The sequence below is a fragment of the Myxine glutinosa genome, chromosome 3, assembly GCF_964187855.1.
Source record: "Myxine glutinosa chromosome 3, kmMyxGlut1.1, whole genome shotgun sequence".
Lineage (NCBI taxonomy): Eukaryota > Metazoa > Chordata > Myxini > Myxiniformes > Myxinidae > Myxine > Myxine glutinosa.
Window position 1 is genome coordinate 204,315,819 of NC_136263.1, and position 17,825 is coordinate 204,333,643.

At 44.1% G+C, this 17,825-nt stretch overlaps 1 protein-coding gene across 1 annotated transcript in view; it reads left to right on the forward strand.

Annotated features, from left to right (window-relative positions):
* The window catches only part of LOC137424080 (extracellular calcium-sensing receptor-like), a 38,286-nt gene that overhangs the window by 10,477 nt on the left and 9,984 nt on the right, over window positions 1-17,825 (forward strand). The window contains exons 6-7 of the mRNA XM_078773663.1: window positions 10,873-10,994; window positions 13,452-13,665. Coding sequence (XP_078629789.1) covers window positions 10,873-10,994; window positions 13,452-13,665 — 336 coding nt within the window. The remainder of the gene's footprint in view (window positions 1-10,872; window positions 10,995-13,451; window positions 13,666-17,825) is intronic.

A 17,825-nucleotide genomic window follows, 5' to 3' on the forward strand; every position in this document is an offset into this window, starting at 1 on the left:
AGAGAGAGAGAAAAGATAGAGAGAGAGAGAGAGAGAAAAGATAGAGAGAGAGAGAAAAGATAGAGAGAGAGAGAAAAGATAGAGAGAGAGAGAAAAGATAGAGAGAGAGAGAAAAGATAGAGAGAGAGAGAGAAAAGATAGAGAGAGAGAGAGAGAAAAGATAGAGAGAGAGAGAGAGAAAAGATAGAGAGAGAGAAAAGATAGAGAGAGAGAGAGAGAGAGAGAGAGAGAGAGAGAGAGAGAGAGAGAGAGACTTTGACTTTTGTCCTTTTATTATAAAAGTATAAAACCAAAGTATTCCAACTTCACTTCACATACAAATCACAACCTCATTTCCAATGCATTTGCACAAAACACCCCCCATGCCCCATAACTCTTCAAACACAAGAAGGTTCCCCATGTTTACATGATAAGCATGTTCGAGCTTTATACGTGCTGACACCATCCCGATGAAACAAAAAAGTGCATTTTCATTTTTTCCACTACCTAATCTGGCTTTTCTGGTTTTATAAATTGCAAGCTTAGCAATTCCAAGCAAAAAATTCAAAAGAAAAATCACAGAGTTTTTCCTAGTATTACATGCAAGTCCATAAACAAAGATTGTAACAGAAAAAACAATTTTGAATTTACAAAAGATTCGGCTCAGATACAGAAACAGAGATGACAATCTCTTGCACTCAATAAACGCATGATACAAATGTTCAACATTACCACAAAAAGGACATAAATTAGACACAGCAGGGTTAAACTTCTGAACTAACACCTGTGTGGCCAGGGCGTGATGGACCAGTCTCCAATTTAGGTCTCCTGTACGTCCAACAGTAGGACTCCTGTACATTTCATCCCAATTTGGAGTGAGAAATGCTCCTGCAGGTAAAGACTCTTTCCACTTGTTCCTTAAGGGTGCTGCACAGCCCGGTAAGCACACCTCTAGACAAATTCTATACATTGCCCTTTTTCCCATGATGTGGAACACACTGGATTCTTCGCTGTGAGAGGAAAACACACCATGTTGTTCCTGGGCAGTGACTGGGAGTTCAGGGAAGGTTAAACGAAAGTCTACTTCTTCATTTACCCCATTCCACCCAATGTTTAAATCTAAAAAAGTCTGGGATACAATCTTTATGACCCTGCTCACTATTCTAATTGAACGCAAGCCAATTTTTCCAGAAACAGTGCTGGCAGACAACCATCGCTTTAAGGATAGCTCCATAAGATCTCGCACTTTATTAATCCCATTGTTCGTAAAATGTTCCATAAAAGCTCGGCTGGTAGATACTTCAGCGAATAGTGAGTTTTGGAACAATGGCTCATGCACAAACCTCCTGGGATCATAAGAGATCTCCAACCGCTGCACTCCTAGAGCTTGCCAGGCGTTCAGGTGAGACCGATGAAATGCAGGGAGCCGAGCTCTGTCGACCTGTTTCAAGTCCATAAGGAAAAGTTCCCGGTCATAGTCCATTCCACCTACTTGCCTGAGCAACGTATTCGTGAGAGGACGCCAGGGCACAACCTCGCTGTACAGCAGACGTTTTATTGTCATTAGCCGAAAAGCCATTATTCGACTAGGGATGTGCACCAGGTTTTGACCACCTGAATTACGTGGTCTACACAACACATCTGGCTTAAGCCAGTGGTGGCCTCCCCAGAAGAAGTCAACTAGACCCCTCTGAATGTTGGTGATCAGAGCTTGAGGAGGCTGGAGTGCTATGATCTTATGCCATACGATTGGAAGCACCAGGTTGTTTATTATCGTTACCCGTGCCTTAAGTGACAAGATATGGAGCATCCCTTTCCACTTTGATAGTTTCTGCTTAATGTTATCTAAGAAACCATCCCAGTTTTTCTTCATATAGCTTGCAGTTCCCAAATGGATGCCTAAGTATTTAAACCCATCCGTTTTCCATAACATTCCTCCTGGAAGAGTTGGGGGAACCATATGTGAAGCCTGTGACCCCGATAGGGTATCTGGGTACAGAGAAAGAGCTACACTTTTGTTCCAATTTACTCTTGCTGATGAAGCAAGTTCAAATTTGGCAAAACACCGGGATAGCTCAAAAACATCTTCCTGGTTTTTAACCACAACACACAGGTCGTCTGCATATGCTGATGTAACAATTTTGGAATTGTTTGACAAGGACAAACCAGATAAAGTGGTACGAAGGAGAGCCAGTAAGGGTTCGATGGACAGTGTGTACAACATGCCTGACAGTGGACAGCCCTGACGGATGCCACGCTGAAAGGGGAAAGGACGACACAGACTATTATTTACTTTTAGCAGGCATGATACATTGTTGTATAAAAGTTTTATGCAAGAAATGAATTTTTCTCCAAATCCTGCTTTCGTAAGAACTGCAAACAGAAAAGAGTGATCCACACTGTCAAAAGCTTTCTCCTGGTCAAGGAGTAATAACCCAAAAGCATGCGACGCAGTTTGACCGATAGTAATCAAGTCTCGAACCAAGAAAATACTGTCATACATGGATCGTTCAGGTATGCAATACGTTTGGTCATTCCCAACTAAGAACGAGATGACCTTTTTAAGACGAATTGCAAGCATTTTTGACACAATCTTGTAATCAGTATTTAACAATGACACAGGCCGCCAGTTTGTAATCTGCTGCAAATCCCCTTTCTTGGGAAGAAGACATAAGACAGCTCTTCTGCAGCTCAAGGGCAATTCCCCCTGATTTAGGCTCTCGTGAAAAATCTCAATTAAAGCAGGACCCAGAACATTCCAAAAAACTTTGTAAAATTCAGCAGGAAGTCCGTCAATTCCGGGGGCCTTGCCGTCTTCGAGTTGTTTCACTGCTGTTGTGAGCTCCTCCAGAGAAATGTCACATTCCAGTTGGAGTTGCTGCTCTTCAGAAAGAGATGGGAGAAATTCAATTATCTCATTTGCCATCGTTTTATCCACCGTTCTTGGAGTAAACAAGTTTGAGTAAAACTCTTGCAGTGTATGTTTAATGTCACTTTGGCGAGTCAGAACACCGTTGGGAGAGCGTAGACTCTGAATCTGCCGAGAAGTGTTGGCAGCCTTCTGCATTTTGAAGAAATCTTTGTTTGGAGTCTCGAGGTGTATTATGCTCATCCGCAGGTGAATCATTGCTCCCGCCGCATGCTCTTTGACCAGTTCGGCCAGCAGGGTCTTTTTTTCTATCAGCTGCTGATATTGGTCACTTCCCCAAGATGTTCCAGCTTCTTGTTCATATTTAAGTACATCTGCTTTTAGAGCACTTATCAACCCAGACGTATTACTAATGGCATACGAGCAATATTGTTGGCAGAAAATCCGAATTTGTGACTTGGTACAGTCCCACCACTGTCGCATATTGACATAGGAACACTTTTTCTTTTCTAATCCTTCCCATACCAGTCTGAAGGCATTTTTAAAATGTTCATCTTGTAACAATTTCACATTGAAATTCCAGTGTGCACTCTTACAGCAATGACCAGGTAACATACAATCCATTGCAATCATATGGTGATCAGAAAAGCCAGATGGAGTTATACATGTTCTCTTAACCAGATTCACCATTCCTTGGTTCACGTACAATCTGTCCAGTCGACCCATGGTTAACTGGTTTTTTGCACAGCACACCCATGTATATTGACGGGTGTTTGGATTTTGTAATCGCCATACATCTCTAAGTTTGTATTTTTTCACAAGTTGTGCCAAGGACTTTGCACTGGGTGGATGTGGCTCAGGAGTGTTCCTGTCCAGTCGAGGGTTGAGTGTGCAATTATAGTCTCCCCCCATACAAATTAAACAAGTCAAATCAACAGTGCTTAAACAATCCGCTAATTTTGGAAGAAATAGAGCCCTTTCAGCGCTGTCACTGGGGCAATACACATTAATAATGCGAACCTTTTGATTGCTGCTAATAAAATCCACCACCATCAAGAAACCCTTACAAATCTCTCTATAGTGAATCTCGGATGGTTGAAGGCAAGGATGCAAGATTATTGCCACCCCCGCTTTAGCTTCTTCAACCGCACTGGAGAAAACATGGCACCCTTTAAACATTCTGCGCCACTCCTCTTCACAAGATTCGTTAATGTGTGTCTCTTGTAACATGAAAATATCAATCTTTTCTTTCTCAAATAGTTGTAACACCTCCAGACGCCGCATACAGCTGCGGCCTCCGTTTATGTTGAGAGACGTTACCTTCATTTATTCTTTATTAATTTTCCTCCTCTTGGAGTTCTTTTCCTGCCTTAGTGGCAAACTTCCTCAACCGCTGAAATCGAGGTTCTGATATCCCAACTTGCTGGGGTTCACGAATCATGTTTCTAGTAGTTTTTAGAAAAGCATGTAGGTTTGGGAAATAATCCTGAATTCTGACATTCCTTTTCCTGAAGGATTCATCGAGGAATTTTTTAACTTCATCTTCTGTAACTACAGTGTCCCCATCCCCATCCTCTTGGGCACAAAACCCACTACCTGACGAGGTAGAGTAGGGTTCATCAAAATCAAACGCATCATCTTTGTCATTCTCTTCCTGATGCAAACTTATTTCTGAGGCACAAATCTCCCCAGGATCAGAAACATGGATATCGTTTTCATTCATGTTTAGCTGCTCATCGTCATATGCAGCTTCCTTCTTATCATCCCTTTTATTTTGTTCGAAACGTGTAGGCTTACAGGTTTCCTCTGAGGGGCTGTCCAACTTATCTGTTTTATCATTACACCTGGCCATCCCTGCGCCCACCTCTGTGACCATTACATTAATGTCATGTAAGGCATCAGGGTTATCAATATCCCCACTTGTGTCCTCCTGAGATGCGCGAGGATTCTCGATGTCTATATCACACTCAGAACCCTCAAACAGTTCGGCAAGTGGTGCAAACGAATTGCTTAGATTTAAACCAGGTGCCGGTTCAGTTTGCAATCCCACACAGGTATTCTCTACACAAGCTCCATCTTGCAAGCTCGGCGACACGTTTGACACAACAAGTACCTTACTTTGCACTGTGCTTGCATCCTTCACGACGGGACATGAACGTTTATGTCCTTTTTTACGAACCACTGTTACGAACCCTTCCATATTGTCATCCGTCCAGTCCTGTACAGTAGGAGAGGGATCAACCACATTTGTCACACCAGCAGGTAGGGAGGAGTGGTCTACTGTTTCCTGTTCACCCATTGGTTGTGGGGAGGGGTCTACCATTCCACGTATCTCAGTAGGTGAGGGGGAGGAGTCAACTGTTTCCCGATCACCATTAGGTCGTGGAGAGGAGTCTACCATATCATCCGCCACATTAGATGGGGAGGGAGGAGAATCTGCAATCACCTGGTCTCGATTTTCTAATGGTCTCACCAAACCGGGACAGGAACTCTTTACGTGTCCGTAAGCTCCACACCCATAGCACGTCATGACGTCCGTGGAGGCATACATTCTATAAGTATGGCCATTAATCTTTGCATGCAAAACTACATTGAGCTTTTGCACATTTTCGGGCAATATCATGTAAACGACCCTTTTAAAGTCATCACGTGTCGAAATTCACCCCTTGCCGAGTGTATCGGCACCATTGTCACTTTTGATACGATCGTACCGAACTTGCTCAATTGAGCACACAAGTCCTCACCTTTAACAAAGGGAGGGGCATTAGACACATTGACCCTCACCGCAGGTGTATCTAGTGGGGAAACCACTAGAAACATGTCGGGTTCTATGAGAAGGCCTTGCTCCACAACGGAGTTCACCATGTGCACCTCCGATACAAACACAACAACTTTCTTGTTCATTCGAGAGGCTGCACGGATATTATGTGAGCCGACGCATTTTCCAATTGCTAGAAGCACTTGCTCCATCTTTACCTCACTCGGAGGGTCGCACACCAGCCCATGCTTGCGAGTGAGCGACTCGTACATGCTATTCCTCAAACAATCGTTTGCCATAGCGAACGTAAATTAAATAAATAAAGGGTGAGAAATCAAAAAAAAAAGATACCAACCACAAGCAACACCGGCAAGTGGAGGTAAAACCAAAAACTAATGGACTAGGTCCAAGAACCGTTTAGAGCAGCGAAACACCGCTGCCTGGACTAGGAAAAAACACGGCAAAATGGAGGCCAGGCCTCAAACCCGGAGGTTCGAAAAGAGGCAACCGAACACCACCTACCGTGTGCGCTCTCTCCCTCTCTCTTGTCTCAACAATGAAAGGACACACAGGGGAAACTTTACAAGTATAAACAAGGACACAAGGGAGCGAAATGGGGGATAGGAAAACCAACCAACACGACAGAGAACTCACAGCTCAACATGCACAGCCACCATGCTGCCACACCCACGCATGACTCACCAACGACCAGCAGGAGCGCACGAGATGACAAGGATGCGCAAGGATGACACGAGAGAGAGAGAGAGAGAGAGAGAGAGAGAGAGAGAGAGAAAAGAAAAGATAGAGAGAGAGAAAAGATAGAGAGAGAGAGAAAAGATAGAGAGAGAAAAGATAGAGAGAGAGAAAAGATAGAGAGAGAGAAAAGATAGAGAGAGAGAGAGAAAAGATAGAGAGAGAGAGAGAAAAGATAGAGAGAGAGAGAGAAAAGATAGAGAGAGAGAGAAAAGATAGAGAGAGAAAAGATAGAGAGAGAGAAAAGATAGAGAGAGAGAGAGAGAAAAGATAGAGAGAGAGAAAAGATAGAGAGAGAAAAGATAGAGAGAGAGAAAAGATAGAGAGAGAGAAAAGATAGAGAGAGAGAGAGAAAAGATAGAGAGAGAGAGAGAAAAGATAGAGAGAGAGAGAAAAGATAGAGAGAGAGAGAGAGAAAAGATAGAAGATAGAGAGAGAGAGAGAAAAGATAGAGAGAGAGAGAGAGAGAGAGAGAGAGAGAGAGAGAGAGAGAGAGAGAGAGAGAGAGAAAAGAGAGAGAGAGAGAGAGAGAGAGAGAGAGAGAGAGAGAGAGAAAAGATAGAGAGAGAGAAAAGATAGAGAGAGAGAGAAAAGATAGAGAGAGAGAGAAAAGATAGAGAGAGAGAGAAAAGATAGAGAGAGAGAGAAAAGATAGAGAGAGAGAGAGAAAAGATAGAGAGAGAGAAAAGATGGAGAGAGAGAGAGAGAAAAGATAGAGAGAGAGAGAGAAAAGATAGAGAGAGAGAGAGAGAGAGAGAGAGAGAGAGAGAGAGAGAGAGAGAGAGAGAGAGAGAGAGAGAGAGAAAAGATAGAGAGAGAGAAAAGATAGAGAGAGAGAAAAGATAGAGAGAGAGAAAAGATAGAGAGAGAGAAAAGATAGAGAGAGAGAGAGAAAAGATAGAGAGAGAGAGAAAAGATAGAGAGAGAGAGAAAAGATAGAGAGAGAGAGAGAGAGAGAGAAAAGATAGAGAGAGAGAGAAAAGATAGAGAGAGAGAAAAGATAGAGAGAGAGAAAAGATAGAGAGAGAGAGAAAAGATAGAGAGAGAAAAGATAGAGAGAGAGAAAAGATAGAGAGAGAGAAAAGATAGAGAGAGAGAAAAGATAGAGAGAGAGAAAATATAGAGAGAGAGAGAGAAAAGATAGAGAGAGAGAAAAGATAGAGAGAGAGAGAAAAGATAGAGAGAGAGAGAAAAGAGAGAGAGAGAGAGAGAGAGAGAGAGAAAGAAAGAAAGACACCTCTTCGTACCCCCTATCAGCTTCCACCTCATCCTGCCCCCCCATTAACTCCACCACATCCCACATCCTTCCAATGTCTGCTCCTCTATCTCTCACTGTGTGGATCCCAAACATCTGAGGACTCCACTCCAACCTCACAGATCCCTCAATTCAGGCCGCTGCTGATAAACCAGACATTATCTGTTTAACAGAATCCTTCCTCTCACAAGTCATCCCTGATTGTTTAATGTTTCTTCAAGGCTATGGTCTCTTCCGATTTGATAGCCCTAAACCCCTGCCCTGGTGGCAGACTTGGACTTCACATCAACCCAGAAAACACATGACATTATCACAACGTTGCTGGAACATCGTAATTAGGTAACGAAAAAAATAACGTTCTAGAAACGTTTTTAAGATGTTTTACTTTTACCTTCAAACGGGTTAACCTTTAATCAACGTTATGGAAACGATTTTACAACAACATTATTTCACTGTTGCTGGAAAACTTTCCCGAAACGTTTTAGTTAGGTCCTGGACCCACGTTAGGGTTAGGGTTCCATGAAACGTACGATGAACATTGAGTCAAATCAGTGTTAAACGGAATATTTTGATTCCACATTGTCCTCTTATGATCCTGCATCACCTAAAATGAATGAACTGGAACATAAATGAGGATCGTTTTAACCGATTTTTAAACCGGATTTACAGATTAAATAAGTTACCGAATCATTTAAAAATGGTTACAATTGCTTTCCTCGACAAAAAGTGACATGAAAAGTTTAAACTTTATTTCGCAAATTTGCTTTTGATAATCTGGAGTGGGAATTCTGCCAGGGATTTACACTTTTGGATGAGAACTGAGAATCGCTTCGAGATGAAACATCTTAAGTTCAATTCCCACGGTAATGAAAGTTAACCAGTTAGATGTTATTTATCTCCTCTTTCAGAAAATATAAGACTTGTTACCGTTCATGTTTGATGTTAGGTTGTTTGTTTAGTTTTCCTTTAAGGCGGTGTATAAGTGGAGAACAAGTTTGTATATGTTGATGTGTTAATTTTTTTAAACCTTGTAACGTAGTTTTTGTTATTAAAAACATTGTGTATAACTCCTTAAATATCCAAACGAGTACGACACTTTCGACGTCACAACATTGACCGATATGCCTCCACCCACATTATTACATCATCATAATACTTGTACCAATTTTGCTTTAAATCCATTCAGCTATTGTCAACTTATCACATTTTTACCTGACATGACCTCTGACCTTTGACCCCGGGGCCCTAAAATATAAACAGTTAATCTTTACATCATAATACATGTCTGTACCAAGTTTGAATTAGATCCCTTAAGACCTCAATTTCTCACTGTCCAAGTACTGATATGATGCCTCCAAACGCCAGGAGTACCTTTTGCTGTGATCACCAATTTGGATTCAGACCAGGTCATTCCACCTTAGACTTTGCTGCTTCTTCTCTCACAACTATGGATGGAGGCCCTCAATATCAGACGTGAGCTCAGGACCATCCACCTAGACATATCTCGAGCTTTCAATGCAGTCTGGCATCTCCCTTTGCTCTCTAAACTCTCTGCCTTTGGCATCCAAGGCCAACTCCATACATGGCTTATTGTCTTCCTCTACTCTCATAGCCAACATGTGGCCCGCAACCGAATCCCTTCATCTCCTCACCCTGTTGAGACTGGAGTTTCCAAATGAAATGGAAAACCAAATACTACATTGGAGTCATCAGAAGGAACCTGAATAAGCAAAGAGCAAAGATGCAGTCATAAGGAGGAACCTGGATAGGATTCGGGTTTCAGCCACAACCCTCAAACCCATCCAGGCGCAGCCAAGTGAACCTCCCAGAAAGATCTCGTCAATAATTTACTTCCGAATGATGAAGAAAGATACACATATAGATGAAGAAAGAGAAAAAGAAAGAACAAGTAAGAATTAGTTAGAAGAAGGAGAAATATGAAAATGTAGAAAGAAATGTGAAAGAAACAAAGATCACTAACTCCTAGCCTGAGCGCCTTCCCTTAACTCCTAGCCCTAACTCATATGCCTAACTCATATCCCTAATTCCTAGCCCTAACTCATATCCCTAATTCCTAGCCCTAACTCATATCCCTAATTCTTAGTCCTAACTCATATCCCCAACTACAAGCCCTAATTCCTAGCCCTAACTCCTAGCCCTAACTCCTAGCTCTAACTCCTAGCCCTAGCACCTTCCCTTAACTCATAGCCCTAACTCCAAGCCCTAATTCCGAGCCCTAACTCATATCCCTAACTCCTATCCCTAGCACCTTCCCTTATCTCATATCCCTAACTCCTAGCACTAACTCCTAGCCATAGCTCCTAGCCATAGCACCTTCCCTTAACTCCTAGCCCTAACTCCAAGCCCCAATTCCTAGCCCCAATTCATAGCCCTAACACCCAGCCCTAACTCATATGCCGAACCCCTAGCCCTAACTCCTAGCCCTAACTCCTAGCCCGGGTTCCTAGCCCTAGCAAGATGTTGGGAAGAACCCAGATAGATAGATTTCAGCATTACTTACTCAGGCAAAAACTTAGCAACAGATACAAGTTACCAGAGGTCCATCAGCGGGGAAGCAGAATCCACACAGCATCAGGATATAATACAATCATAATGAAATGGAAAACCAAGTACTACATTGGAGTCATCAGGAGGAACCTGGATAGGATTGGGGTTTCAGCCGCAACTCAACAACCCTCAAACCCATCCAGGTGCAGCCAAGTGAACCTTCCAGAAAAGTCTCTGCAATAATTCACTTCTCCTTGGGCAGATAGATTGTTCTGGGCCACGTCCTAATTCTAATCTTCATGAGTGATTTATCTGGTTCGCTGGAAAATCCCCTTCATCTATTTGCTGATGACTCAATGTTCTGCCACGACATCCTTCATTCTTCAGAAAGGAAGACTGCAGCCTCTTCCCTCTCTTGAGACATTGACAAAAAAAGTACTTGGAATATGTCTTTCAATGATAATAAATGTCACACTCCCACTCTCTTTCTCTCTCTCTCTCTCCAAGAGGACCATATGACAAACTCACTCATCTACTTTCGACATATCCCTCTTAAGAAAGTTCAGTTAGTAAAACTTCTGGGTCTCACTATCAGTCATGATCTTTCTTGGGCAAATCACATTTCAAAGTTGGCCCCCACAGTCAGCCGCCAACTGGGCATCCTCCATCGTACAAAGTCCTTCCTTGGCACACCTATTCACCGCAAAGGCCTACAACCACAGCTTAATGGAGAACTGCTCTTCCCTCTAGCTGGATTTCCTGCCCCACACCTTACTCAGCTTGACGCTGGGGAAACCAAGGCCTTCAAGATCATTGGAACGTCCTGCATTGAAGCTGAGTCCATGGGCTTACCACTTCACCATTGCAGACAGGTCGGTTGTCTCTCTGTCTTATAATTATATCATAGTCCTTCAACCCTGCTCTTGGTGTTTCCCCCTATTTCTACTGTTCATTTTGTTTGTTGCATTCTGATCAGTTCAGTATTCTAGCGTCGACTCTTCCATGAACCTTGACTTTCTATACAAAAAAACCTTACACCTGTGGATAAGGACAAAAATTACATATAACGATCAAATTCTACGTCTTCAATTCTGCAGAAACTTCCCTGAGGAATCGATCTCTTTTCTGTTCACATCTCGATCTCAAGAAAATATTCTTGGCATTTCAAGGGAAATAAATGGTGAATTGTTGACGTTGGACTTGTGGATGCAGTTTCTTCACAAGTTCAGTGTTTTTTCAGTATTCTGGAACATTCTATCCAAAAACGAAGCTTACCAAACCACCTCTGTCTTTCCATGTTCAGACCAGGGAAGGGAATTTGAATGATAGCAATTTAGGTGGTTCCAAAATGGCTCAACATGAGTGTTTCCATTTTTAGAAAATCCAAAAAATATAATCTTGCAAAGTAAAAGTTTGTTCATTTTCAAGTTTGTCTCTGGTATTTTTACCTGTGACCTGTGGAAGGTGTACAAGAGCCATGCTTGGTAGTTGTTGTTCTTGTTGGGAGTCGATTTTTGAAATGTGCACCCATTAGTTGGACAGCTGCTGGACCCCACCCACATTTGTCGCTTGACTCCACCTACCATGTCACCCAGACAAAATAATATGGCCGCCATCTTTGTTCTAGCCACCAATAAGCCAGGACTTTAAGAGCCATCAACCACTTTGGAAATGAAATTAGTTTCCTTTAAATTTTTATTCACTTGGTATTAACAACAAAAAGAGCCAAATTATATCCACGAGATGTTTAATCATTTTTCTACCTTCATATAGTTGCATTTACAAAGTTTTTTTTCTCCCTGGAAGAATTGTGTTTTACAGTTTTTGTGCTTCCTGAACTTTTAGTAATCATTTTTAATTGCCATAATCACATTTTATTGAGCTGTGTATTGTTATGAATTTAGGTAGAGGAATATCTAGAGCCAGATAGATCTGTATAGGTAGGTAACTCGACTGTCGTGATAGGGAATCTACCTGTAATAAGTTCTATGTTTAGCTGGATGTCGGAATAAGTCGTATCTGTGTCTCCCCCACGAGGGGGCGGGGCATGCTAATTAGTACAGGGATTATGGGTAAAATTCCCTCGTTCGTCGTGCCCTCTGTCGCCAATCCAGTGTCCATTATGGCAACGCACTCATATAAACACTTAAATAGGTCCTTAGTGCACAACAGTAATTAAATTCCCTCCCCTTACAATGACTGACCGGAAAGACAAGCAGGCAGCGACCGCATACAACACCACCATGGGCGACGAGCATCGTGGCAGGCTGGAGCCACGCCTAAGGAACATGTGATTGGTTGGCATGGGAGGTGCGAACCTTCAGCCAATCAGCGCGGAAGGTGCCAAACCACGATTTAGAAGGAAGTTGTTCATTGGAGGGAAGAGCGCCGGTGATGTGGGAAGGCGGTAGAAGGTTCGAGAGACAATGAAGAATCGAGGCTCTGATTGGGAACAGGCCAGATTGACGGCACACGCCGGGTGACAAAAGGACTCACTCGATGACATTTTCTCTCTCTCCCCCTCGTGCTTGAAGCTCTGTCCCTCTCCGTGCTGTACCCTTTGTGCTCGCTCTTGGAGACCTGCTGGTTCCTCTTCCCTACGTGGTCGTTGGCATCTTCCCTAAGTCTGTGTGGTGCTTTTGGTGATTTTGGTTCATCGTGGTGTTTGGAGCGATGCTCGGTGTCCGGAGCTTGGAGCGAGGCTCGGTGCTGTGAGCAAACGGGACCTCGTGTGTGACCGACGAGGAGCTTGGAGTGGGGCATGCCACTGAGCGGGTTGCTCGGGGCCTGGCGGAGCGCGCGAATGAGGCGGACTGGGGAAGCCGCGTTGGACGACGGACGCACCACTACGGCCAGATAAGCTCGCACCAGAGAACACCACACGACGATTTCTTTATTTCATTCATTCCTGTGTCCTGTTGTTAAGTCTGGTGCGGGGACGTCCCAATTTAGAATTAGGTTTTATCGTCACGTTTTCTTGTTCTCGGGTTCCGAAATAAACCTGTTTATTTTTGTACATTTTACCCCGGATTCCCGTTTGTCTTCATTCCGCATTACAGGTACACGCTTGCCGCTTCTTCCCCTTCATTCTTTCTCCTGTGCTGCCTTGTCAAATCTGTATTTGATCATTGCCTCCAGTAAAGCCATTCGGTCCTCCGCGGTCCTACGGTGTTAACCGAGGGATTCGCGCGGCAGTATGTTGCATCAAATTGTATATCTCCCAAACAACATCCCCCATCCAAAACCTTTCATTGTAGACATTGTTGATGAAGTGAACTTCTTCACCAATGTTTGGATTCACACACGTTTTAGCTTTTGTTTTATCTTAGGAATGTCGAATTTATTAACAACCTCGGTAATTTGGTGAAGTTTGATAAAAATGGAGATCCATTCGAAAACTCATATGAATTGATTAACTGGCAATTAGATGAGAGAGGTCAAGTCCAGTTTAAAGTTGTTGGTGAATTTAAGTCTTCGGCTCCTCCAGAGAAGCAACTCCACATCTTCAGCAAAACAATATTATGGAATGACGTAAAACACAGGGTAAGTACTTTTTCTGTTGTTCGTTTCATGATTATATATAGATATATTAACCACCATGCTCTTCCATCAAAAGAAAGCTGCATAAAGCAACCAATAAATGCTATACATGGTAAGGACTTTGCTGTTTTAAACCCTACCTGAGTTCATCCACAGCTGAAAACATTCACAAGTAGTACATACATGAGAATCCCAAAAATACAAGCCCCCATCATCTATCGGATGAGTTTCATCACTTGTTGACGAATCATCAGCGACAGTGTAGGCCAAAACGTGTAAGAGTGATCCGCCAATATAACTTATCAACTGTGCATGCGCAAGATTGGAGGTCTCGTCCCTTCAAAGCTGTCCTTGCGCGCACGCTTTTGAAGTTACGTAACTTTTCACAATTGTGTTTTTGTCGAAACTGTATCTTTCTCTCGGTGTATGTAACTATTGGTGTGTCTTTAATAGTATTCTTGGTGTTGGCTTTTCATACCTGTGCACAGAATCGTCGGTCTTTCATATCGCGTATTCTGAAGCCTAGTGTAGTAGGCTACCGTGTCTGACCTTGGCTTGAGGCTTTGTTTTTGGCTCAGTGGTTCTTCGATCGCACTGCAATTACTTTCTGGTCTCTGGTTTTCCCGGTCTTTTCACCCCATACTTCCTTGTTTTAAAATCTCCTCAAAAAAAAAAAACCAAAAAAAAATTTCCTTCTCTGTTCTTATTCGTTTATTCGTTGTTCTTATTTGTTTGTTCGTTCTTCGACCACGTTGTGTGTGATCACGTGATCACGTTGTTAAAAAATGTCTAATCTGTCCCCTGAAGAACTGTATTCTGTCATATTCTATAACACCTTTTTCTTCTTCTTCTATAAAAGGATGCTTTCGACTTGCTCACCAAATCTATTCATTCCAAAAAAAATTCCATCTCTTATAGTGCATCTTTCATTCATTCCCTAAACTCTCCAGCACTCCACCCATCCTTCAACGTCCTCAAACGTATTTTTGACTCGAATGTCTCAAGAAACTCATTTTGCAATAAATGTTAGTTTCCCATTAATCGTACACTTTTCAAAATCCAATCTCACCCCTCCCCTCCAAATCTTCCCCATCACCCCTCCCCTCCAAATCTTCCCCATCACCCCTTCCCTCCAAAACTTCCCCATCACCCCTTCCCTCCAAATCTTCCCCATCACCCCTCCCCTTCAAAACTTCCCCATCACCCCTCCCCTCCAAATCTACCCCTTTTCCCCTCCCCTCCAAATCTTCCCCATCACCCATCTCTTTCAAATTTCCCCCCTTGCCCCTCCCCTCCAAATCTTCCCCATCACCCATCCCTTTCAAATCTTCCCCCCTGCCCTCCCCTCCAAATCTTCCCCATCACCCCTTCCCTCCAAAACTTCCCCATTACCCCTCCCCTCCAAAACTTCCCCATCACCCCTCCCCTCTAAATCTACCCCCTTGCCCCTCCCCATATAATCATCCCCATCACCCATCTCTTTCAAATCTTCCCCCTTGCCCCTCCCCTCCAAATCTTCCCAATCACCCATTCCTTTCAAATCTCCCCCCACACCCCTCCCCTCCGAGACTCTCCCTCGCTCCTCCCCTCCTAGACTCCCCTCTCACCCCTCCTCCTCAAAGCGTCCTCCCCGCATCTTCCCCCTTCCAACTTTCACCTTCATCTCCCCCAACCTTCTGCCTCACTCTGCCCCCTCGTCAAATAACACCTCACTGCGCCTCACCCAATCACCATCAAACCTTTTGTCCGCCCCATTCTTCCCTTTCTCCAAGCTATTCTGTAATCTCTGACACACCTTCAACAGCTCTCCCTACCTCTTCCTCCTCTTCCACATCTTACCCTACCACTCCCCCCCCCCCCCCTGTTCTGTATCCGATGCTCCCCCTTCCTCTTCCTCAACAGTATGGACCTCGAACATCCGGGGCCTTCGCTCAAACTTGTCCGATCTCTCCATACAGGTTGCTTCTGACAAACCAGACGTGATCTGCTTAACAGAAACTTTCCTCCTTCATGATGTCTCTGATTCCTTGGTATCTCTCCTAGGTTACTCCCTCCTCCGGTATGATAGACCTGAGCCTCGTCCTGGAGGTGGGGTTGCTATCTTTATAACAAAAACTCTCTTCCTCACTCGCCCTGCACTGCCCTCTCTCCACCTCACCCCCAGGAATACCTTTGGCTACGGCTTCCCCTTCGCTCCCACCTTTTGTTCATATGTGTGTTGTACCGTCCACCAAACAGTGATGACTCCATCTACATCTCGCTGTCTGAGAATATGGACAAACTTCTATCTACCCATCCCAACTCTCTCTTCCTCATATGTGGTGATTTCAACTGTCACCATGCCAGTTGGCTGGGTGTGGGTACCTCTCTCACCAGCCATGGCTCTTCAGTAAAGGACTTCTGTGACTCACTGGGACTGACACAATCTGTCAATTTCCCGACCTGGATTTCAGTCAAAGGAGCATCTTCTCTTCTGGACTTGGTTATGACTAACTTCCCTGAAAATGTCTGCTGCTCTTCTTCTGCTCCAATCGGCTCTTCTGATCATGTGCTTGTTAAAGTGGACATCTCTCTGACCATTCTCAGAGAGCCTCCTCAGCGTTGACGAGTCTGGCATTTCACTCAGGCCGACTGGGACGGTCTTCAAGCAGCCATCAATCGTCTGGATTGGTCTCCCATCTCCACTGCCTCTGACATAAATTCTTCCTGGGAATTCTTCCAAAGCAAACTGATCTCTCTCATGCACAGATTTATCCCATCTCGCCTTCAGTTGTCTTACCCTTCCTCCCGTCCATGGTACACTGAATCTTGTGGTGAGGCAGTTGCCCTGAAACAACTTGCCTTTGCCTCTTGGAAGGCTAATCCAACTGAAGGAAATCTCAGTTCCTTCCACCAAGCTCGGAACAAGTGTGTGTCTACCCTCAGGAGTGCCAGGAAGCACTATCTCTCCTCACTCAAGAATGAACTCTCAAACCTGTCTCCTTCCTCCAAATCCTGGTGGCGTCTGGTCAAATCCGTTTCTGGTGTTTGTTCCCCCTCCATCCCCTCCCTTACCTCAAATGGCCACACAGTTGACATCGCACGTGACAAAGCCGAATGCCTCAACTCTGTGTTTGCCTCAAAATCCTTAGTCCCAAACCCATCTCTCTCTGTTCCCACCTTTCCCAGTCGAACCAAACTGCTCCTGGACTCTGTGACCTTCTCTCCTGACAAGGTGGAGGAGTTTTTGTCAAACCTCGACTCTGATTCTGCAACTGGACCAGATGGCATCAGCCCATGGGTCCTAAAATCCTGCTCTGCCACTCTATCTCACCCTCTCTCTGTTCTTTTCACCCTATCTTTTGCTCAAGGTCATCTGCCAGAATCCTGGAAATCAGCAAACATTACCGCTTTACACAAAAAGGTGCAAAAACAGATCCTTGCAACTACAGACCAATCAGCCTGCTCCCAATTATCAGCAAAGTCATGGAATCCATCATTGCTTCAGATATGAAATCTTTCCTCTTCTCCAATGGCTTGATCTCTGATCATCAATTTGGTTTCAGACCTGGACACTCTACTCTGGACATGCTGCTTCTGCTCTCTCAACAATGGATGGAGGTCCTCAATGCCAAACAGGAAATTAGAGCAGTCTCCCTTGACATATCACGTGCCTTCGATACGGTCTGGCACCCCACTCTGCTCACCAAACTCTCCTCTTTTGGTATCCATGGAAATCTCCACGCATGGCTGGCGGACTTCCTCTCTAGTCGTCGTCAACGTGTGGCCCTGAATGGGTTTCTCTCATCTCCTCTTCCTGTTCAGGCTGGAGTTCCCCAAGGCAGTGTTCTGGGCCCTGTGCTTTTTCTGGTCTTCATCAATGATCTCTCTGACTCTCTTGAAAATCCTTTCTATCTCTTTGCTGATGACTCTACTCTCTGTCGCTCCATTCTTCATCCCTCAGATCAGCAGTCTGCAGCCTCCTCACTCTCTGCAGACCTGGACAAAATCACAGACTGGTCAAACAAGTGGAACATGTCTTTCAATCCTGACAAATCTCACACTCTTACAATGTCTCTCCGAAAAGATCGACTGGACAACCCTCCCATCTACTTTCTCAACAATCCTCTCCAAGAAGTTCTGTCACTCAAGCTTTTGGGTCTCACTATCTGCCATGATCTTTC